At 36.8% G+C, this 23,887-nt stretch overlaps 1 protein-coding gene across 4 annotated transcripts; it reads right to left on the bottom strand.

Annotated features, from left to right (window-relative positions):
• Positions 1–416: 416 nt before the first annotated feature.
• CENPQ (centromere protein Q) lies at positions 417–23,818 on the bottom strand. Of its 4 annotated transcripts, none has more exons than XM_049893904.1 (11): positions 23,737–23,806; positions 22,383–22,493; positions 19,703–19,836; positions 18,837–18,888; positions 17,649–17,778; positions 17,003–17,071; positions 13,848–13,910; positions 13,007–13,136; positions 3,664–3,783; positions 3,451–3,528; positions 417–2,704 (listed from the first exon to the last, which is right to left on the bottom strand). In XM_049893904.1, exons 3-11 carry the CDS (start codon positions 19,799–19,801, stop codon positions 2,573–2,575), a joined length of 873 nt encoding a protein of 290 aa, XP_049749861.1. In that variant the 5' UTR covers positions 19,802–19,836; positions 22,383–22,493; positions 23,737–23,806; the 3' UTR covers positions 417–2,572. The 4 variants fall into 4 exon arrangements, with proteins under 4 accessions (XP_049749861.1, XP_049749870.1, XP_049749855.1 ...); XM_049893913.1 differs by having other exon boundaries at positions 17,649–17,775; XM_049893898.1 differs by lacking the exon at positions 22,383–22,493 and having other exon boundaries at positions 23,737–23,818.
• Positions 23,819–23,887: the final 69 nt, after the last annotated feature.

Below are 23,887 nucleotides of genomic sequence, written 5' to 3'. Positions count from 1 at the left end.
CTGGTTCATGTGGCCCTTTCTGTCTCTTGGGCTCATAGTTATCGTGTGACCTTGCTGTTCTTCATTCTCCTTTGATCCAGGTGGGTTGAGACCAATTGATGCATCTTAGATGGCCGCTTGTTAGCATTTAAGACCCCAGATGCCACACTTCAAAGTGGGATGCAGAATGTTTTCATAATAGAATTATTTTGCCAATTGACTTAGAAGTCCCCTGAAGCCATAGTCCCCAAACCCCCGCCCTTGCTCCACTGACCTTTGAAGCATTCAGTTTATCCCAGAAACTTCTTTGCTTTTGGTCCAGTCCAGTTGAGCTGACCTTCCATGTATTTTGTCCTTCCCTTCACCTAAAGTAGTTCTTATCTACTAACTAATCAGTAAACAATCCTCTCCCACCCTCCCTCCCTCCCCCTCTTGTAACCACAAAAGTATGTGTTCTTCTCAGTTTATACTCTTTCTCAAGATCTTATAATAGTGGTCTTATACAATATTTGTCCTTTTGCCTCTGACTAATTTCACTCAGCATAATGCCTTCCAGGTTCCTCCATGTTATGAAATGTTTCACAGATTTGTCACTGTTCTTTATTGATGTGTAGTATTCCATTGTGTGAATATAAAAAAAATCACAGTTTATTTAACCATTCATCCGTTGATGGACACCTTGGTTGCTTCCAGCTTTTTGCTATTGTAAACAGAGCTGCAATAAACATAGGTGTGCATATATCTGTTTGTGTGAAGGCTCTTACTTCTCTAGGGTATATTCCGAGGAGTGGGATTTCTGGGTTGTATGGTAGTTCTATTTCTAACTTTTTAGGAAAACGCCAGATAGATTTCCAAAGTGGTTGTACCATTTTACATTCCCACCAGCAGTGTATAAGAGTTCCAATCTCTCCGCAGCCTCTCCAACATTTATTATTTTGTGTTTTTTGGATTCATGCCAGCCTTGTTGGTGTGAGATGGAATCTCATTGTAGTTTTAATTTGCATTTCTCTAATGGCTAATGATCGAGAGCATTTTCTCATGTATCTGTTAGCTGCCTGAATATCTTCTTTAGTGAAGTGCGTGTTCATATCCTTTGCCCACTTCTTGATTGGGTTGTTTGTCTTTTTGTGGTTGAGTTTTAACAGAATCATACAGATTTTAGAGATCAGGTGCTGGTTGGAGACGTCATAGCTGAAAATTCTTTCCCAATCTGTAGGTGGTCTTTTTACTCTTTTGGTGAAGTCTTTAGATAAGCATAGGTGTTTGATTTTTAGGAGCTCCCAGTTATCTGGTTTCTCTTCGTCATTTTTGGTAATGTTTTGTAGAGAATATTGCTTTTGACCCTCTTACTGAGCAGCACCAGTGTTCTCCATGGTATGTGACCTTCCTCAGTACAATTCAAATTAAACCCAACTTGTTTACAGGTATGTTCCTGGAGAGTATTAACAGAATTACAACATCTTCTAAATTAGCTGACAAAATATTCTAGGTTAGACAGAAAAATAGATTGTAGTTATTTTATTTTACAAGTAGATAAAAGCAACCCAAGTAATACAGGATGTTGTTGTTAAGTGCTGTCGAGTCGGTTCTGACTCATAGTGACCCTACAGGATAGAGTAGAACTGCGCCATAGGGTTTCCAAAGAGCTGCTGGTGGATTTGACCTGCTGACCTTTTGGTTAGTAGACAAGTTCTCAGCCACTACGCCACCAGGGCTGCAAACCAAACCTGTTGTTGTCGAGTCCTATAGGACAGAGTACAACTGACCCACAGGGTTTCTAAGGAGTAGTTGGTGAACTCTAACTGCTCACCTTTTGGTTAGCAGCTGACCTCTTAACCACTGGGCCACCAGGGCTGTCTCAAAGAGTATACTTGGTTAGAAATTATTTTTATATTTACGTGATAATTTATTCACATAAATAAACTTATTATCAAAAGAAAGAAGCATTTCTTTATTTTAAGGAGTCACTACAAATCGTTAATTTGCTTAAGTTCCTTTTTAATAATTTTCTAAAATAAAAGCTTGCTCTAATGTCAGTGAAAATAAATATATAACATCTACTCTGTAACCCAACAAAGGAAAAATGTTAAAGACATCTGGCAAATTTAAATTACTCCACAAAAAGACTAAGGAGTTATGTAGAAGAATAAAGGCATTTGAGGATTTCATAAGATCCAGGTGACCAAACATAAAATGCAAGCCATCAGCTAAATAATAATCATAACAAATACTTATGTTCCTATGGACCAGGCACTATAAACATTTTACACATATTAACTCACAGCATCACTTTTTATCTGTGCTAACGAATAATGAACTCCATCAGCCATTATAATCTATCAGACTGTAGTTGTTCTTATGGTACCAGGCAAACAAATGAAGATACACCAATACAAACACGTGATATCCCAGACTTGGCAGCTGTTAAACTGGTTTCTAGGGCTACACTAGATGCTCATGGTAGATCTCCATAGTCTGACTTGGAAGTGCATGTAATTAAAATAATACCCACTGAAGTCTCAGCCTTTGTAGGCTAATAATTTTACAAATTTACAAATATTAAATTAATATAAAACAATCTCATATAAAAACTTTAAGAGGTATCCAGTTTGTTATAGGCTTCTTGGATGAACGTTAACATGTTCTTCATCTGGGATGAATTGTGAAGAGTATCCAAATCCTTTAGAAGAGCATTCTGGTTAGGAATTAGCGTCAAAATTTCTTCCTGTGGGTAAAACAGTATAATTCCTTTTTTAACCTTTTACTATGGGAAATGCCAAATGTATGTAATTTAAAGAGAATAGTATAATAAGCCTCCTGTACTCATCACCCAACTTCAATAATCATCAACTCATGGCCAATCTTCTTTCAAATCTATCTTACTTAATTTTCCCTGTTCTCATTTCCACTCCTCTCACCCCTGGTGGACTACAGATAGGAAAATTTTAAATTACTTTTCAAGAAAAACAGGAAGACTTTCTATCACTATAAACATTTACACTATAAGATCTATTGGGATCTTATGAAAGAAGATACATTACCAGTACAGAGTCTATTATAAGACAAAGTGCCATTTTATAAAATTATAGCTACATGCCATTAGTAGAAGCATAAACAAAGTTTACTTCCAGTAATACATCCTACAGTTATGACTACACAATTGTGTAAAGAAGTATGTATAAGGATGTACCTCGCAGTATTATCTATAATAGCAAAATTACTTATATCACTAATTCACAAGTTATATTATGGTATACCCATATAATGGAATATTATATAGCTATTAACAAGAATGAGACAGATCTACATGAACTGACAAGGAAAAATGTTCAAACTATACTGTTAAATGAGAAAATTTCCCAAAGTTTATTTCATAGATTCCATTTGTTTAAAGAAATGAGTAAGTACATGTTTTTATATATGTGTAAACTATAACTGGTGATATAGCCAATAAAGTCAATGGGTACTTACCTGAAGTATGGGTGCTTTGAGACTGTTCTGTGAAAGTTCTGGAAGACAGAGTACTCCACTATGATCCATTTGAAGCATCTAAAGTAGAAAAGGGACGCTTCAGATTATTTTAAAAGGCTGAGTTCTCTTATCTTTTATTGAAAAGTTGTCTTGGTAGAATTTGAGCATTAAAAGCTATAGCTAAATACTAGCAATATAGTTTTTAACAATCACCTGTTTTACTTTCTCCTCTTCTTCTTCCACCTCAGTTGTGAGAATCTGAATTTTGTTCTTTAGGCTCTGAATATTCTCGGTCATTGACTCTGTGGTCTCTACCATTTTATCTACTTCTTCCTGAGTCAAAAAAAGAAAAATTGATGCTTTAAAGAATTCTACCTCTAAGATAACTATTAAAATATGTACATATTTTAAAACACATCATATATCATATATTAAAGCACTTCTAGAAGAAACCAATTAATTTGTTTTTCCTCCTTTCAAAAAACAGACTTCCTAGAATGTCAATGTGCCAATGTTAACGATGCATTGTAATGAAACTTAATTTCCCTAGAACAAGATGATATACCCAACATATGTGGACATTCCCTCAAAAACTTACCAAAACTGGAGTATCAGTATCAGTGATCCTGAAAGCCTCAGGTGTGAAATCTACTGGTGCCCAAGGACTGATTACAGCAAATACAACAAGCAGCCTTCCTTAAGCAATATATAACAGGCGAAGAAGACCCTCGGTGAGATGGACTGACACAGTGGCTGCAACAATGGGCTCAAGTATAACATGACTGTGAGGATGGCATGGGACCAGGCAGTGTTACGTTCTGTCGTACAAAGGGTTGCTATGAGTCGGAACCGACTGGATGGCATCTAACAACCAGCAGAGAAACTTCAATTTTAAATTTTTTTCATTTATTTAGGAACATATGAGGGTCTGCTATTTTTATTTACTAAAAGCAATGGTGGGCACTACGGCAGGGAGTAGTAATAAAATGACAGTTTCCCTACTGAAGAAATATATAATTTCTAGGGGAAGACAAAGACAAAATAAGAAATGAATATGGGCAATCAGAGATGTGTTGATTGTAGGCCAAATACAGAATTAATTACCAGCCTTCAGGTTTCTTTTTCTGACTCAGGAAGAAGTAGATAAAATAGTAGAGACCACAGAGTCAATGATGAGAATATTCACAATCTAAAGAACAAAATTCAAATTCTGACAACTGAGATGGAAGAAGAGGAGAAGATAAACAGGTGATTGTTAAAAACTGTATTGCCAGTATCTGAAAATAACTTTGAATGCTCAAATTCTACCAAGTCAATTCTTGAATATAATAAACCAAAAAAAAAAACAAACCCATTGCTGTCAAGTCAATTCCGATTCATAGTGACCTTATAGGACAGAGTAGAACTGCCCCATAGAGTTTCCAAGGAGTGCCCGGCGGATTCAACTGCCAACCTTTTGGTTAGCAGCCATAGCTCTTAACCACTACACCACCAGGGTTTCCTGAATATAATAAGATGAGAGAATTCAGCCTTTTAAAAGAACTGTACTGCTAAGTGGCCATTCAAGGTATAACAACTGGTCTCTATTTGCCTGGAGCAACAGAGGTAGAGTCTGGAATAGGAGGTGGAAATAGCATGTATGGCTAATGGCCTCCATGAACAACTGCCTTCTTTGCCAGAAAAACTGGATAGTACCTAGCTACCGTTACGGAATATTTTGATCAAGGATTCTGTGAAAGAATCCTGATCAAAAAGGGGTAAATACAGAAAAGAATTTTAAGTTCTCACAAAATCCAGAATTTCTGGATCTATTTTTTTTATGGAGGCTAGGTGAACCCCTTAAACTACTGCCCTGAGATAATCTTTAAACCTTAAACCAAAAATATCCCTTGAGGTCTTCTTTAGCTTAACCAGGAAAGAATGTCTGCCGTGAGCAGTGTGCTCTTTTAAGGTCTATTTACATGAGATAAAATTGACAACAGCAACTCAAAAGATTAGATAGGAAACTTTGGGGGCAGTGAGTTTATGTTAATGGGGGAGGAACAACTTGGATAAGGAGGGTGAGAATGCTTGCACAGCTTGAAAAATGTAATCCCTGAACTGTACATGTAGAAATTGTTGCACTTGTGTATGCACTGCTGTGTATATTCTCAACAACAAAAATACTTAAAAAAAAAAAAAAAGAACAGCACTGCTTTCAAATCTAGTCCTAGCAACAGCCAATGACAGCATTGTTCTGAGGCTCAGGGAACAAGTTTATAAGCCATACAAAAGGATCAGCTCTTAAATTCTCTCAGCAATACTGTTGATGCTATGTCATCCTCCAAATACTGAATGCAGAATTCTTACTGGCACTATAGTAATCTTCCTTAAGAAATATACTACGGTTCTAATGTCAATTAAAAAAAAAAAAGTACCCGCAGATATTAGCAAACTGCCTGTGGGCTGGTTTTATAGGGTCTAAGAGCTATGAATAGAAGAACTACAAATGATTTTTCATTTTTAAATGATTGTTAAAAAACCAAATAAGCCTGGGGTCTTAAACGCTAGCAAGCAGCCATCTAAGATACATCAATTGGTCTCAACCCACCTGGATCAAAGGAGAATGAAGAATATCAAGGACACAAGGGAATTATGAGCCCAAGAGACAGAAAGGGTGACATGAACCAGAGACTACATCATCCTGAGACCAGAGGAACGAGATGCTGCCTGGCTACAACCGACGACTGCCCTGACAGGGAACACGACAGAGAACCCCTGAGGGAGCAGAAGAGCAGTGGGATGCAGACCCCAAATTCTCATAAGACCAGACTTAATGGTCTGACTGAGACTAGAAGGACTCCGGTGGTCATGGCCCCCAGACCTTATGTTGGCCCAGGACAGGAACCATTCCCGGAGCCAACTCTTCAGACATGGATTAGACTGAATAATGTGTTGGAGAGGGATGTTGGTGAGGAGTGAGCTTCTTGGATCGGGCAGACACTTGAGACTATGTTGGCATCTCCTGCCTGGAGGGGAGATGAGGGTGGAGGGGGTTAGAAGCTGGCGAAATGGACACGAAAAGAGAGAGTGGAGGGAGGGAGTGGGCTGTCTCATAAGGGGGAGAGTAATTGGGAGTGTGTAGCAAGGTGTATATGGGTTTTTGTGTGAGAGACTGACTTGATTTGTAAACTTTCACTTACAGCACAATAAAAATTATTAAAAAAAAAAAAAAACAAATAAATAAGGTCACATTCATTGGTTCCACGGGTTAGGACTTGGAAATATTTTTTGAGGGATCGTCATTCAAAGCCTCTATTGAATGGAATGAACAATACCACTGAATGAAAAAAAAATTAAACAAAATAAGGGCTAAATTTTTTTATTGTAATTTTTAAACTTCATTTTGTTCCATTGCTTTGGTTATCTTCTCTGAGTATTCCTAACATACTCATGTTGTATCTTCCTTACCTGAATTTTGTATCTGTCATTTTTCCCAATTCCTTTTAAAATTTTATGCATTTTTGATAGTTAATTTTTTTTCTCATCTTACCTTCAACTTGTCAGGCATTATCTGTTTATTGGTTCTAATACTCCTCCTAATTTAGTCTGCATATCTGAAATAATTTCTTATTACTAGTTCTCTCCTGAATTCTGCAACTTCATTTTTGAGTATTTCTAATACTGATTTTTTAAAAAACTATCTTTTATCATTTTTCTGAATTTCCTTTTGCTCACTTGATCAATTGAGTTCATGCTCATCTGGTTTGTGAGCATGTCTTTGGTATGCTTTTGCCACTCAGAGGAATGTTATTTTGAAGTTATTCTCTTTTTCTTTTTAACACTGATCTGGAAATCCTATAGCTTGTCTTTATGATGAGAAGGGGGGAGCTTAAAAAGCTTTGCCTCAACAGACCAACGTCATCCTCCCAAAATCTCTCAGAGCTTTTGTTCACTCATTGCCCCTTCCCTAGCACTGCCACTGAATGGAAGTTCAATGAACTTGTCAAAAAAACTTTTGTTTGTGATAGCTGTTACAGGTTTTGGAAATACAGTGACAGCAATGACTCCAGGTTGCAATGGAAAAAAGTAATGGCTCTGGGTAAGGTGTATAGAAGAAAAATAATGAATATAGTCTACAAGCAGCTAGTTCAAAGATACTCATATGCCAATGAAGAACTGTCCTGCTAAAAAATGCAAACAGTGCTTCCATTGAGCAACTGCCAAGCAAACCATAGAATGTATTTATGCTTCTGTCACATGGAGGTTCAATTTTAGGTGTAAAACAGAAATGCTTCCCAGAATGACAAATTTCATATTATTGTCTGAATTGTTCAAGTGATTTATGAAAATATTAAATGCTATGACAGTCACCATTATACTTTAAAACCTTTTTTAATAACCTGTATCTACATCATTCAAGTGTTCATTAAATGGTGAAACTAGTGCCACTACTGAAAATATGCCCTTGAAAAGTAGTAACATTGAGGAAGAGATTAAATATTATGCTATGAAAAGTAAGGCAAACATAAAAAAATAACATTCTACTTAATTTACAATATATGTATATTTCTTGCTCAGAAAACCTATCTAACTTTATTCTAAATCCTATGGAACAAGAGGAATGAATTATTTGTGATTTCTGAATTATTAGAAATCCTTGGGGATACATTCCTTGCATAAAACACTACCACCTAACACTGAATTATTAACAAAGACCTAAGCACCATACTACAAACTACTTTAAAATGTCTAAGGGATATACAGTCCAATTGATTTTAATTTTTTAAAATTATTTAATATGCCCCTTAAGGCTGTGTGCCCATCTGTCAGTTTGTCTTACCGTGGGGGCTTGCATGTTGTTGTGATGCTGGAAGCTCTGCCACTGATATTCATATACTAGCAGGGTCACCCATGGTGGACAGATTTCAGCTGAGCTCCCAGAGTAGAGTCAGATTAGGAAGGCCCTAGTGGTCTACTTTTGAAAAGAATTAGCCAGTGAAAACCTTATGAATAGCTGCGGAACATTGTCCAATATAGTGCCGGAAGATAAGCCCCTCAGGTTGGAGGGCACTCAAAAGATGCCTAGGAAGAGCTGTCTCCTCAAAGTCAAGTCGACCTTAATGATGTGGATGGAGTCAAGTGTTTGGTACCTACATTTGCTGATGTGGCACAACTCAAAATGAGAAGAAACAGCTGCAAACATCCATTGATAATCAGAGCCTGGAATGCACAAAGTATGAATCTAGGAAAATTGGAAATCATCAGAAATGAAATGGAACACATGAACATCGATATCGTAGGCATTACTGAGCTGAAATGGACTGGTATTGGCCATTCAGAATAGGGTGATTGTATGGCCTACTATGCCAGGAATGACAACTTGAAGAGGAATGGCGTTGCATTCATCGTCAAAAAGAACATTTCAAGACCTAAACTGAAAAACAACGCTATCAGTGACAGGATAATATTCATACGTCTACAAGAAGACCAGTTAATACGACTATTATTCAAATTTACTCACCAACCACTGAGGCCAAAGATGAAGAAATTGAAGATTTTTACCAACTTCTGCAGTCTGAAATTGATTAAACATGTAATCAGGATGCACTGATAATTACTGCTGAATGGAATGCGAAAGCTGGACACAAAGAAGAAGGACTGGTGGTTGGAAAATACGGCCATGGTGGTAGAAACGATGCCGGGGATCGCATAACAGAATTTTGCAATACCAATGACTTCTTCATTGCAAGTGCCTTTTCTCACCAACTTAAATGGCGACTATACATGTGGACCTTGCCAGATCGAATACGCAGACTACATCTGTGGAAAGAGACAATGGAAAAGCTCAGTATCATCAGTCAGGACAAGGCCAGGGACCTATTGTGGAACAGACCATCAACTGCTCATATGCAGGTTCAAGTTGAAATTGAAGAAAATTAGAAAAGGTCCATGAGAGCCAAAGTATGAACTTAAGCATATCACACCTGAATTTAGAGACCATCACAAGAACAAATTTGACACACTGAGCACTAACGACCGAAGACCAGAGAAGTTGTGGAATGACATCAAGGACATCATGCATGAAAAAGCAAGACATCATTAAAAAGACAGGAAAGAAAGAAAAGACCAAAATGGTTGTTAGAAGGGACTCTGAAACTTGCTCTTGAACGTTGAGTAGCTGAAGTGAAAAGAAGAAACGATGAAGTAAAAGAGCTGAACATAAGATCTCAAAAGGCAACTAACGACAAAGGAAAGCATTATAATGACATGTTCAAAGACCTGGAGGTAGAAAACTAAAAAGGAAGGACATGTTCAGCATTTCTCAAGCTGAGAGAACTGAAGAAAAACTTCAAGCCTTGAGTTACAATACTGAAGGATTATACAGGGAAAATATTAAACGACACAGGAAGCATCAAAGGAAGATGGAAGGAATACACAGTTACTATAACAAAAAGAATTGGTAGACGTTCAATAATTTCAGGAGGCAGCATATGATCAGGAACCGATGGTGCTGAAGGAAGAGGTCCAAGTTGCATTGAAGGCACTGGCAAAATCAAGACTCCAGGGATTAACAGACTATCAATTGAGATGTTTCAACAGATGGATGCAGCACTGAAGTGCTCACTTGTCTATGCTAAGAAATTTGAAAGACAGCTGCCTGGCCAATCAAGTGGAAGAGATCCATATTCCCAAGAAAGGTGATCCGACTGAATGCGGAAATTATTGAACAGTATCATTAATATTACACACAAGTAAAATTTTGCTGAAGATCATTCAAAAGCGGCTGCAGCAGTATATTGACAAGGAACTGCTGGAAATTCAAGCTGGATTTAGAAGAGGACATGGAAGCAGGATATCATTGCTGATGTCAGATGGGTCCTGGCTGAAAGCAGAGAATACCAGATAGATGTTTACCTGTGTTTTATTGACTATGCTAAGGTATTCCACTGTGTGGATTATAATAAATTATAGATAACATTGTGAAGAATGTGAATTCTATAACGCTTAAATGTGCTCAGGATGAATCTGTATAGAGATCAAGCAGCAGTCATTCAAACAGAATAAGGGGATACTGTGTGGTTTAAAGTCAGCAAAGGTGTGTGTCAGGGTCGTATCCCTTCACCAAACCCAGTCAATCTGTATGCTAAGCAAATAATCCAAGAGGCTGGACTATATGAAAAAGAACGGGGCACCAGGATTGGAGGAAGACTCATTACGACCTGCAATATGCAGATGGCACAACCTTGCTTGCTGAAAGCGAAGAGGACTTGAAGCACTTACTGATGAAGAACAAAGACCACAGCCTTCAGCATGGGTTACACCTCAACATAAAGAAAACAAAAATCCTCACAACTGGACCAATAAGCAACATCATGATAAATGGAGAAAAGATTGAAGTTGTCAAGGATTTCATTTGACTTGGATCCACAATCAGCACCCATGGAAGCAGCAGTCAAGAAATCAAAAGATGCATTGGGCAACTGTGCTGCAAAAGACCTCTTCCAAGTGTTGAAAAGAAAAGATGTCATCTTGAAGACTAAAGTGCACCTGACCCAAGCCGTAGTATTTTCAATCACCTCATATGCATGCAAAAGCTGGACAATGAATAAGGAAAACCAAAGAAGAACTGGTACCTTTGAATTGTGGTGTTGGTGAAGAATACTGAATATATCATGGACTGCCAAAAGGATGAACAAATCTGTCTTGGAAGAAGTACAACCAGGATGTTCCTTAGAAGCAAGGATGGCAAGACTACATTTCACATACTTTGGACATGTTATCAGGAGGGATTAGTACCTGGAGAAGGACATCATGCTTGGCAAAACAGAGCGTCAGGGAAAAAGAGAAAGACCCTCAGTGAGACGGATTGACACAGTGGCTGCAACAATCGGCTCAGGCATAACAACAATTGTGAGGATGGAGCAGGACTAGGCAGTATTTTGTTCTGTTGTACATGGGGTCGCTATGAGTTAGAACTGACTCGGTGGCATGTAACAACAAAAACAACAAGGTTCTGTGCTGTGTAGAAACTTCAGAATCCCACTATTCTGTCCTCAACTATGAGAGTATAACAAATCCCCACTTTACTTTTCTGTTCAGTTTTGACACTCGCTGCCCATGTGGCACTTCTTCCACTGACCCCAGCAACCTGAAGCTAGGTCAGATCTCACAAGTTAAAACAACACTGTCCTTCAGACGGACAAGCAGGCAGACACCAGCCTCAAATTTGGGAGTCCACATGACACCCGTACTTCTGACATGCTGGGTACAAATTTGGGGCTTCCTTCTACCCCTTCAAGATGTCAGCCGCAAGGTCAGTAGTCTCCCTTGGGCTCTCTTACTTTCTACCCACTACTCCTTTGGGTTTGATAATTTCCTGGAACGACTTAAGGAACTTACAGAAAGTCCCATACTTACAATTACAGCTTTATTATAGCAAAAAGAATACAAACAAAGACACACGCAGGGCAAAGTCTGGAAAGGTGTCCTGAGCGAGCTACCATGTCCCAAAGGACGTACTACCCTCCCATGTGCATTAATACCTTTCACCATCCAGGAAGCCCATGGGGCTTCCATGTCCAGATCCTTTATTGGCTTCATTACATAGTCATAATTAATTAGATAAGTCTCCTCCATCCCAAGGTCAGCTGATTATTAGGTATGTGGTAGTCTTTCTGGTCAGTCTAGCCCTTACCCATTAGCACAAACCTTTAGGTGCAGTCTAGAAGTCTAAATAACAAAGGCACTTTACTCACTCAGAAAATTCCAGGGGCTTAGTTATCTCTCAGGAACCAAGCACAAAGGCCAAATTACTTGAGTTAAAAGTAATTTTTTACTCCATAGGTTGCTTGTCTCAGTTGTTTACGTGTATATTAAATAAAAGCTTGAAGTTAGTTGTGATAGCTAGTATTATTTCTCATTATCTTCTACAGGATGTAAATATATCACAATGACTAAGAATCATCCTGTGAAGTCAGGCTAGGTCTGCATCACGACTTTAAGCAGTTTGCCTAAGGCTACACAGTTGCTAGAAATATCAATGTTTCTTTCACATCTGTAAAGTGAGAAAAATATAGTACAGACTTCTAAGTTGTTATGAAGATTAAGGGATATAACTGTAAAGTGCTTAGAGCAGTGCCTGGAACATAGAATGCTCTTGATATATTAGCTATAATACCAACAATTACAGTGATGATTGTGTTCTTCTAGCCAATACAATATCACATAAGGGCAGAAAAACTTTTTATGTTTTGAAATTCTATAGTATTTAACAATGAGTTCGCATAATTTGATAATCAAAAATACTAAAGTAGTTCAGTTAAAGTAGTTGAAGACTAACGGAAAAAAAAAAAAGACTGCTATTTAATAATACAGCATAAGTAATACCCTCAACTTTAGAGGGCCAAAGTTCAACAAATTTTTTGCTTTGATTAAAAAAAAAAAAAAAAAAAAATCTGGTCTAAGATCTAGTATTTATTTCTAGAAGAATATCAGAAATAATTTTAAAAAACATTTTGGTCTCTTCTTCTCCCGCCTAACACTCTTAATTATGGACTCTGCCCAAATTTCATACCTGCAATAATGCCAGACCTTCTTCATTAGCTTTGTGCTGTGCCTTTTCCATTTTCAGTGCATTTGACACATTAGATAAATGTCTCAGCTCTTTGGGAGGGACTTTCAGGGTTTCACACAATTGTAGCAATCTTAAGGATAGAGTAAAAACATGATTATTTGTTTGCTTTTGAGTACCATTAGTAGCAATATTTTTGTGTTTTTGTTTTGTAACAATGCTCTCATTTTTTTTTTTTTTTTTCTGCTTTCATAAACCTTTGGGCTATAGCATTCTTCTCTTAACAGTGGTTAACTATAGCAGCAAGTCTCCAAAAAAAAAAAAAAAAAAAACCCTGACAAATAAATCACCATGTAATCTTTTAATTCATTAAAATTTATCTCAACTAATGGGGCACTTTTTTTTTTTTAATGGGGCACTTAGACTGTTATAGTACAAGAAAAATTTCTATTTTAAACACACACATTCTTAAGTTGAAAATTTCCTTGTGTCTTCTAAATATGTTTCATAGGATATCACAGCACTTAAATCTATCATTTATTGTGAATTACTGGGTATGAGATAGAGAACTAGTCTAGAAGTCTCAAGTTTGATATTTAACTCTGATCCCGGACTTTAAATCTCAGTTATTTTAGAGAGTGCAACCAGTAAAAGGGTACTTCTGCATCGGTTACTGTAACTTAATCATTTCAAAGAAAACTGGGTCCCATACAGTTTAAAGAAAATAAGCCCTAAAATTAAATTGAAGTGCTTTGCTCTAAAGTACTATATAAAGTATTGACTATTAAAAGGGAAAAGATCTTTCTTCAAAAATGACTTGATTAGATCACCAGTAGAAACTGACCTATTTCTATCCTCACTTTTAGCAGAGAGCAAAATAATTTCCACAGATTTGATTCTTGAGGTTCTGTAAGCAAGAAGTTGAGGAAGAAAGACTGAGTTTGGTTGCTTCTAATAGCAGCATCTTTAGGTTCTAAAAATTTCTACTACTTAAGATTTGCAGACAATATGAATAATCATAGAACCAAAGACTTATCTTTTTGGGATCCTATTCAACATCTTAATTTTTATAACAAAGTAGGAAATAGGCAGCATAAACCCCATAAATCCTAATTCCCATTAAACTATTAAAATACACTTCAATTGTCCAGAAAATTGCTAGGCTATCACATTTGAACATGAACAACCTATTGTCCATATAAGCTTCTTAAGAGAGAGAAGCTTTTTGTTTTTTAGCTAAAAAAGATTCCATTTATGAACAGTTTCTTCTAAAGGTGTAGTAAGTCAGCTCTGTTGAACATTTGCTATTTCAGATGTTCTGACAGTGGTTGGAAACCCTGGTGGTGTAGTGGTTAAGAGCTATGGCTGCTAATAAAAGGTCAGCAGTTCGAATCAACCAGGCCCTCCATAGAAACCCTATGGGGCAGTTCTACTCTGTCCTATAGGGTCGCTGAGTCGGAATCATAGTTAGATTTCTAAGAACCTTACAGAGTCTTTTTAAACTCAAAACGTAGCCTGAATACATTCTATTATATTAACAACACCTAATTAGCATTTAGAATGAGGTTATCTATGAGGCAGGCTTTCCCAAAGTATGTCCCTCCAGAAACTGTAGTGGCTAGTAGTTTTGTCTGCCTAGCAACTCTATTACCATCCTGTCTGATGATGGGGGGATAGGCACACAGTTTAGAGTTTATATCTACCATGGTAGCACTCGCCACAAAATCAGACCAAGTATTGGTACATCACCTAAGTTGAGACAATCAGAGTCCATCTCCTAGAATTTTCCAAATGAAGCTGAAGCAATGAAAGTTTTCTCTTTCCTCTTTCTTCACAAGGCCGATAATATATATTTATATATAATGTTGTCTAGGACTACAGTTCGAATCTAGTAAGGACAACTAGTCTAAAAGAATGAAGTCAATATGCAGAGAGAAGCAGAGATGAGATTAATACTTGAAAACTTCCTGTGGTAAAAATCAATTTGGGAGATACTAGGCAAAAAGAAAAAAAAAAAAGAAATAGACCTATTTACTGTAAGACTTTTAATATGCTAATTTGCCCAAACATAATTTACCATGGGTCTCTTTTATTCACAGAGTATCTCTAAAAACAAGTATTCCAAATGTCCTTCGAGAAATGCTGCTATAGAAAAATATATTCAGAGTTTGAATTAACATCACTTTGCTAATGTTGTATTCTGTTATATCATAGAAAGTATCCCAGGTATTGTTACTTTGGGAACTAAAGAAAGCAACATGTGAAAGTAAAAAGGAGGATACAACAGGTAGGCCTTGAAATATTTATCTCTTTAGCTGCTACAAAATTTAACCTTTCTTTTTAATTTTTTTTTTTTATATATTACATTCATCATGTTGTTCAACTATCACCGTTATTCATTTTCAAATTTTTCAGTGTCCCCTAAGCAATGACCCCTCTTTCCCCCTCCCTCTCACCACTGGCAACCACTAATAAACTTTGGTTTACATACACTTGGCTATTCTAGGTATTTCATAAACGTGGGACCATACAATATTTGTCCCTTTGTGACTGACTTACTTCCCTTAGCATAATGTTTTCAAGGTTCATTCATTTTATACATACATCTTTTGCTGTACTTATCACACTGGAGAGTTGCAAACTCAAAGGCTTTCAGGGGCCCATGCAAGTGATATGAGATAAGCCAACATAGCAAGGAGGATCTTTTTTGAATCAGAGGGTGCATGCTCTACTAAATACTCTGTAATTCAGCTTTTTTTTCAAAACATATCAAACAAAACTAGGCCAAGGCTCCTGCTGTTGTTAGGTGTTGCTGAGTCGATTTCAACTCATTCAGGCCCTATGTAAGAGAACTGCCCCATAGGGTAATTTAATCTTTTCTTGATGACTCAAAGTGATTATTATGGACAGCAGCTTTTATGTATGTAATATTCTCATTCATACACTAAACATGGCTATTTATCTTATACTAAAAGGGTCCTAAGCAGCTATACTTGTAGGTTTGTATTTGCTTATTTACTAGTTTTTTAGTTCTCTGCCTTCTAATGTTAGGTTGTCGTTTCTTTAAGCAGTTTACAAGTCTGCTTTTAGCAGTCTTTCTTCAATCTCTCAACAACCCCCAATCCACACAGCATTCCACTCCATCCTTTCTGTTTTGTTATTATGGGTTGAGAATTGTGCTTAAAGGAAAAAGGAAACAGAATTTTGTGTGAAAACTCAATGGACTTCCCAAGAATAAAGTACTAGGTCACGCATAGTTAGAGGCAATCTGAAACTGAGATGCAGAACGTTCTTTTACAAAAAGAACAAGCTGTATAAATGCCTGAGAGAATTCATCGCTGAAAATCAGTGGCCGTGGTATGACTTCTATGAACACTTGACAAGAAACTTCTGTTTGCGATTTTCCACAAGATGAAGAGCAGTGATATCTTGGAAAATTATACTAGTTGCTTGTAATGAAGGCAAGGGAAGACATAAAAATAGGATCAATATCACAGTGATAATAATGGTGAACTATTAACTTAAAACTGTTCAAAATCCAAGCTGAAGAGACAAGCTGAAGTTGACAAAGTAATTTTCCAAATCCTGATATTGAAGAGTGAACTGTGGAAGTAAACATTTGTGATTTTTATATTCTTCCTTAACCCATTGCCATCAAGTTGATTCTGACCCATAGTGACCCTACAGGACAGAGTAGAACTGCCCTATAGAATTTCCAAGGAGTACCTGGTGGATTTGAACTGCCGACCTTTTGGTTAGCAGCCATTGCACTTAACCACTATGCCACCAGAGTCTCCATATTCTTCCTTACAAATGTTATTAACTTACTTCAGAAACACATGCAGCAGCAGTTAAAGGTAGAATGCATATTTTCAAAGTGTTCATTTTCTTAAAAAAAAAACAAAGACTTTATATCCCACAAATGTCTGTTTTGGTAACTAAGAAATTAGATTTCAAAAAATTATGTTTGATTCATATTTCAATTGCATACTATATTACCTTTTTTTCAGGTAGTTAAGGTGATACTGAATTTGTTCATTTTCTTTAACAGTGCTACTCAAAACTGATCTAGAAAAGAGAGATTGACAAAAATATTAGTTTGAAACACAAATATCATAACATATGTACTTTTTGCTCAGATTCCTCTCAAGTGCTCCCTCCTCAATAACCAGAAAGGATCAGCCATGTTTCCCTTTATGTTCAATTAAATTTTAAATAGGGCAATAAAAGTTTTATCATGTTGTATTATAGTTATTAATTTATGCGTCTGTGCCTTTTGATGGATTTCAGCTCCTTTAGGGTGGAATCCTCTTATTTTCTTTGTATTCCTTCTAGCATGGGGAGTTCTGTACAAAGTGTCAGTTTGAACTCAACTTTCTAAAGCATGCCTACTGACAGAGCAAGCTGAAATTTTACAGACACCTGAAAATCACATCACAGAGGCTTGATTTTTATTTTACTGATGGAATCCCAAGTTTTTAAAATTAATGAAGGCTTTTTTGCTGAAGGCTCATGTCATCACAAGACATGTCTTCCTCTGAAAGAGAAATATACTCTATCATCTTAAAACAGATAATAACATTTCAAATGATAATGTCTACAAGAAACATATAAACAGAAACCAAAGGAAACAATTTATACTCACACTATTACTGATTCCATCATAGTTTGCAAATGTTCTCTGCTTTTCTTTGAAAGAGGTTGCCAGGTTTTTCTCTTGTTGGATGCTATCTTTATCTGTTTTAGATTAGCATGCTCTGTTTTTCCTGTCACTGCTGATAGAAGAGACTATGATCAATGTAGAAGTTTGTATGTTTTTACTTAAAAAGTGATTCAAGTATAACTTTATGTAAAAAAGCTTATAAAATTTTGAGAACCAAAATATTACAAAGCTGTATAATATCCTTTTTGTCTAATATCCTTTTACTGCACAACTATGACACGCTAGGTATTGGATATGGATATGCTATCGCTATTTTAACTGATATTGCATATAGAAATCCCAAATAATTTTAAGAACAAACCTACAATTATCAGGAATCAACATAAAAGTTTGGTTCTCAAAAATGACCTGAATTCTTTAAAATCTTCATTGAAAATATTAGAAAACTACCTCTACAAAAAGTTGGATGGCAATTGGAATAAAACAGATTAACCAAGCCAAATAGATTTTTAGTATCCATTATATTGTTGGTACTTTTCTACTTAAAAGAAACACTGAGGTAAAGAAAAGACAGACTATTAGCTCACACCAAAAGTAGTTTTGGAAAGAAGTGAGATTAAACAAATTATAATTACAGGTATGCAAAGCATTACAAAAGGAAAGTGCTATGTGCTATGGAAGTATAAAACCACAGGACTTAACTTGGTCTTGGTTAAGAAAGGGGAAGGAATCCTTCCAGGGAGAAGTAATGCTTAACCAAAGTTCATTACTTCGAACTAATGAACTCCAAACAAATTTAGATAGTGTCTCCAAACTAAATTATGCTGCGGTGGCAGAACAGATACTATATTTGTCTTGAAGAAAAATCAGGAGGTATGTCTTTGTATCACAAATCAGTAATAATCCAGACTGTACGACACTTTCATTTTCTCTAGTTCCTATCAACTGAGTAACATGAAAGCCTCCACAGTATTTTGCTAGAGGCGGTAAGTAAAATTTGTTGACCAAATTAAATAACCAGTACTACCTATTCCTGCAGAAAGGTAAATGTGGCTGTTTATTACTATCTTTGGCTTTTGCAAAACCCGTAATCAAGATGTTAAGAATTTTTTCATCAATTACAGACAGGTTGAGAAAGACTGCAGGTTAATGGATGCCGAAACGAAATACCTTCAGAAGACAGATGCTTTGGTTGTTTATTGTTTTTCGCTATGTTTCTAACCTAGAAGAAAAAACATGTACACGTACATACACAGAATTAAACATCAGATAAAATAACTGCTTCTCCAATATATTTGTCATGTATGTAAGAATATTCATATACCTTCTGGTTAGATACAAAAAAAAAGTATATTGCTACTTCTACAGAAGAAGGGTGTGTGTTTATCACAGGCAGAGGATTTTCTAAAGCAATTCCTGGACAATGATGATAACATATAATAGAAGTTTATACAGTATCAAAGAACGCTTTTAATACATTATTACTCACTTTGCCTATGAAGTAGTATTATACACTTTACCTACAAAAAATATATACGTATTGCCTAAGGAGCAGGGTGAAACAAAGAAAAAGTTTTAATTAATCCATTTATATAAGAGAGGAGCAAAATTATGATAGGAATTCCTCCCAAACTATTTTTCCTCTATGTTAATAAAAATCTCCTCCACAAACTGACAGATTCTTCTGTCTTTTAACATATGAATGCTGTAAGAATTTGTTTACTTCATTCCTAGTCTTCCCATTTAATACCTTAGCAATGCCTGTAGCCCGTTACTTCCCGAAGAATTCTATGGTCAATACTTATTTTTTAAAAACTTAAGTAAACAACAATTATTACCTGAAAACTTTTCAAATCATGCTGCAAAAAACTCTTACACAATGATAAGAATTACTGTAATTTCTAGTAAAAAATTTTATTTTCCACGTTTTCTAACAACTGACCTTTCTGACCCTAGTCTTCACACATTTCTCTTTACATAGAACAGATGATATTTCTAATCAGAGTTCCGAATGATAAATTGGATATTTTCATTACCTCTTTCTCTGACAGCTCTGCTTCCTCATCATCAATTTTTCTTTTTGGGTTTCTTTTTAACTGTTGCTTTTTCTTGGAGGCGTTTGGTTTGCCAGGCATCCTGATCTAAACGGAACAATTAGTAGCCTGAAAATCTGTAGAGATTAAAAAGGCACAGAAAAATGCTTAAAACCTTGCATAATATTTTGTTAAAAAGACTACCTTATTCCAAATTCACTTAAAAAAATCATAATGAAAAATTTGGCATAATATTGTTTTTAAAGGGAGCCCTGGTGGCACGCTGGTTAAGTGCTCAACTGCTAATCAAAAGATCAGTGGTTCGAATCCACCAGTCATCCCTGGTAGAAGGATGTGGCAGTCTGATTCCATAAAGGTTTACAGTGTAGGATACATCAGGGCAGTTCCACTCTGTCCTACAGGGTTGCTCTGAGTTGGAATCGACTTGGTGGCAGTAGACTGGGTTTTTATTGTTTCTATAACATTTATATACATATTTTACTATAAAAATATATATAACATATTTGCCAATTCAACATTTTTCAAGTATACAGTTTAGTGATATCAATTACATTAATCATGTTGTGCAACTATCATAAAACATCTAAATATATTTTAAAACAAATAACTGTCATATAAGACTATCTAATTCAATTTCATTCCATTTGCATGACTTTAAAAAATCATTTAAAAATACATTTGCATCTCTTACTGAATACTCTCCCAAACAATAACATTATCTCCATATCTAAATCTAAGAAAGTGGAAATATAAAGTGTTGATTTGTCTTGCTCATGGTTATTGATAATGCCATGACTGAGAGTAATACTCAGGTCTTCTTATTTAAACCTAATGGATTTACCATTTTTCAATTTATGCTAAAAGTATAAGGAGATAATTTTTAGGATTATACCATCAATCCATGTTGTGGAGACTGATGTGATAGTCTGCCACTCATAACGATTTAATCCGTAACCCTATCTGGGCTACGTCCATTTTAAGAATACACGCAAGTATACTGATTACTCTGTTCTTCTACAAATTACAAAACAGGCATGGTAGTAGTGGTGGGGATGTCAATGAAAATATTTAGACTAACTCATTTTCCTCCTTTAATAGTCTTTTTCAGCCAACTCATTTCTGATAAAGGAAACAGAGGAATAGACTACTTATTCTTGTGTTAGGCCATAATGAATAATAAACAGCTTGGAAATTTGGTAAAGTAACTAGGCAATATTTAAATACTAATGCATACATAAATATGTGTGTGTATTTCAAGGTATATAGCTAGAGATGGACACCTGGTTGTGCAGTGGTTATGAGCTAATCAAAAGGTTGGCAGTTCGAATCCACCAGCCGCTCCTTGGAAACCCTATGGGGCAGTTCTGCTCTGTCCTATAGGGTTGACATGCGACTCAAAGGCATAGGGTTGACATGTGACTCAAAGGCAATGGGTTTGGTTTTTTTTTTTGAATAGCTATATATATAGCTAAATTATTCACAATTTACTTTCTAAACAGTCAGAATAAATTCTGTTAATAGTTTAAATATATATGCAGATTTAGAGAAGGCCAATAAAGAAGGTGCTCTGGATAAATCTATTCACTCAAAGTTTAAAAGGAGATGCTTCAAGCTTTTTTTTTCACCAAGACTGAAAAACAATGGGAAAGAACTACAAATCGCTAAAGCACCTTTCTCTATTCTCTATACCCAGTCTTTATTCTGTTTTCTAGTCTTGAAATGACTTATTCTCTCAACTTGCCACGTGTATCTTGTACTTCCTTTACTTAAAAAAACCCATTCATCCTCAGTACCTACTGTATAACACCCAAACTCTACCAGGCACTTTATACTTATACTCTTTCACAATCTAGCCTACCCTCCCTTTCCATATGTCTATGCCACTACTCAACTAAACCTTCCTCTCTGGCTAGATTTAATTATTCATGGTTTCTTGAACACTGAATAATTCTGCCCCCAGTGTACATACTCTACCCTTTGCCTGAGTTGCTTTCTCTGGTCTGCCTACACGCCTCCTTCCCAAAGCCTTCCTAACCACTCCACTTCATTTCACTTTTCTCTAACAGTTTGTGGACTCATATGTCTCTAACTTTCATTTGAGACATATTTAGTTTGGTTCTGTTAATCATTTTTTTCTTGAGTCTTTACTCAATAACATTTAATTCAGTACTATTCCAAGTTTGGTTCACAAACTGTTGGTGGCCAGTCCTTTTAAGTATAAAATTTTTATGTATGTTGAATATAATCAGAAAAAAAAAAACTGACCTTGTGTTTTGTTTCATTCTTCTAGTAATTCATACGTTATTGTATTTTACAAAAGTATCAGTTGTCATTGGTTAGGGAAAAAAAAATTGGTCCCTTACCACAGACTGAGAAACACTGATTTTGATGACACCTATTGGAGGCGCTAGATCATGGTGCAAGGTTTCTCAACCTCGGCACATGGTGCAAGGTTCCTCAACCTCGGCACTACCGACATTTTGGATGGGGTAATTCTTTGTTATGGTGGGCTGCCTTCTTGTGTAGGATGTTTAGCAGCGTTCCGCGTCTTGACACCCTAAATGTCAGTTTCCTTCACCTCCAGTTGTGACAACCAAAATGGTCTCCTGACATTGTCAAATGTCCCCTGTGAACAAAATCACCCCGGTTGAGAACTACTTACATTGTGGTTAAGACTGAGCCAGGGCTGAGGTCAAATGCCATGTTCAAATCCTGGCTCTGCCACCTACTAGCTATACAGTCTTGTGCAAGTAGGTTAACTCAGTTTCCTCATCTGTAAAATAGTGTTGTACATAGGGTCGCTGTGAGTCAGAACTGACTGGATGGCACTTAACAACAATAGTGTCAACATCAAAGACTCTATGAAGCTAAAATGATTTAAAACAGAAATATATAAAGTGTTTAAAAACGGTGAACTAATAGATAAAAGCCATCATTTCTATTACTACTGGGCTAGCCACGGGGTATAAAAAAGGACTAAAATATTGACCTGGCCCTAGACCCACAGGAATCCACAGGTAGTTGTAGTGGCAGAGAAAGATGAGTGAATGACTATCTTATACTGATTAGTTTGTTGGGGAAGGCTTACAGTTTTCAGAAAAAAAAGTAATATTTTAATTACTTTTTGAACTATTTACGCATTGCCATGGAGTCGATTCCGAACGACAGCGACCCTATAGAACAGAGTAGAACCGCCCCATAGGGTTTCCAAAGCTGTAAATCTTTAAGAAAGCAGACTGCCAAATCTTCCTCCCCTGTAGCGGCTGCTGGTTGGAACCGCTGGCACAGCAGCCTAGAGCTTAAACTACGCCACCAAGGCTCCTTTTTATATTTAATCAGAAGTAAAGAGAATGAAGTATTCAAAGAAAACATTGCAAGCCCAAAGGCAGGGCAGCTTGAAAGAAAGTAGTATACTCAGGAACAAGAAAAATTCAGCGAGACTCCTAACACGGATGGGAGGAGAAAAGTAGTTTGCGGCCAGTCTACATGCTACAGTAAAGACTACGGAATTTATTTAATAAAGAATTTATCCTTTATCCTGTAGGAAAGAGGCAGGCATCCTAGTCTGTCGTGTTTTCCCTACCAGCTTGCTGAAACTAGCGGAAACCAAGTATCTCAATCTAGGTGAGCACAGTCTAGCACAACACAAATACACAATGTTTACCCCTAGAGAAGTGACACCTCTCAATAGCAACGCTGCCGGCCGCAGTAACCTCAAGGCCCAAAGACACAACTCTAACACAGCACTTCGCCCCACTACTGGCTGCAGAAGAGATTAAGGGAGAAGGAGGATGACTGGGGGGAAAGAGGGGAAAAAAACGCGCGTGACTTCACTGTTCTCATGAACCAAATACCTCAATCCGCGGCCCGGAGAGCACATCTGGTCGGATTTCCTTTCCTTTGGAAAATCACCTCACACACTTCAAATACACACCACGGAGTTTGACTCAAAATCGGTGGCCACATAACCCATACCCCAACGTGAACCCAGCGGGTTAAGAGCTTTCACTACTCACCACTGACTCCGCTGCAATCCTCAGGTAGCCGCGCTCAGCTCAATTCCCGCCCAAACAATCAACAGCCGAGTAGACCCGGAAGTGAACGGGGAAAACGCGGAAACGCTTGTGGCCGGAGGCGGGGCATCTAGCCACACCCCTTAAATGTACC

This window comes from Elephas maximus, chromosome 1 (genome assembly GCF_024166365.1).
Source record: "Elephas maximus indicus isolate mEleMax1 chromosome 1, mEleMax1 primary haplotype, whole genome shotgun sequence".
In the NCBI taxonomy this organism is placed as follows: domain Eukaryota; kingdom Metazoa; phylum Chordata; class Mammalia; order Proboscidea; family Elephantidae; genus Elephas; species Elephas maximus.
The sequence above is the reverse complement of the archived record's forward strand: the minus strand, read 5'-3'. Positions and strand labels throughout refer to the sequence as shown.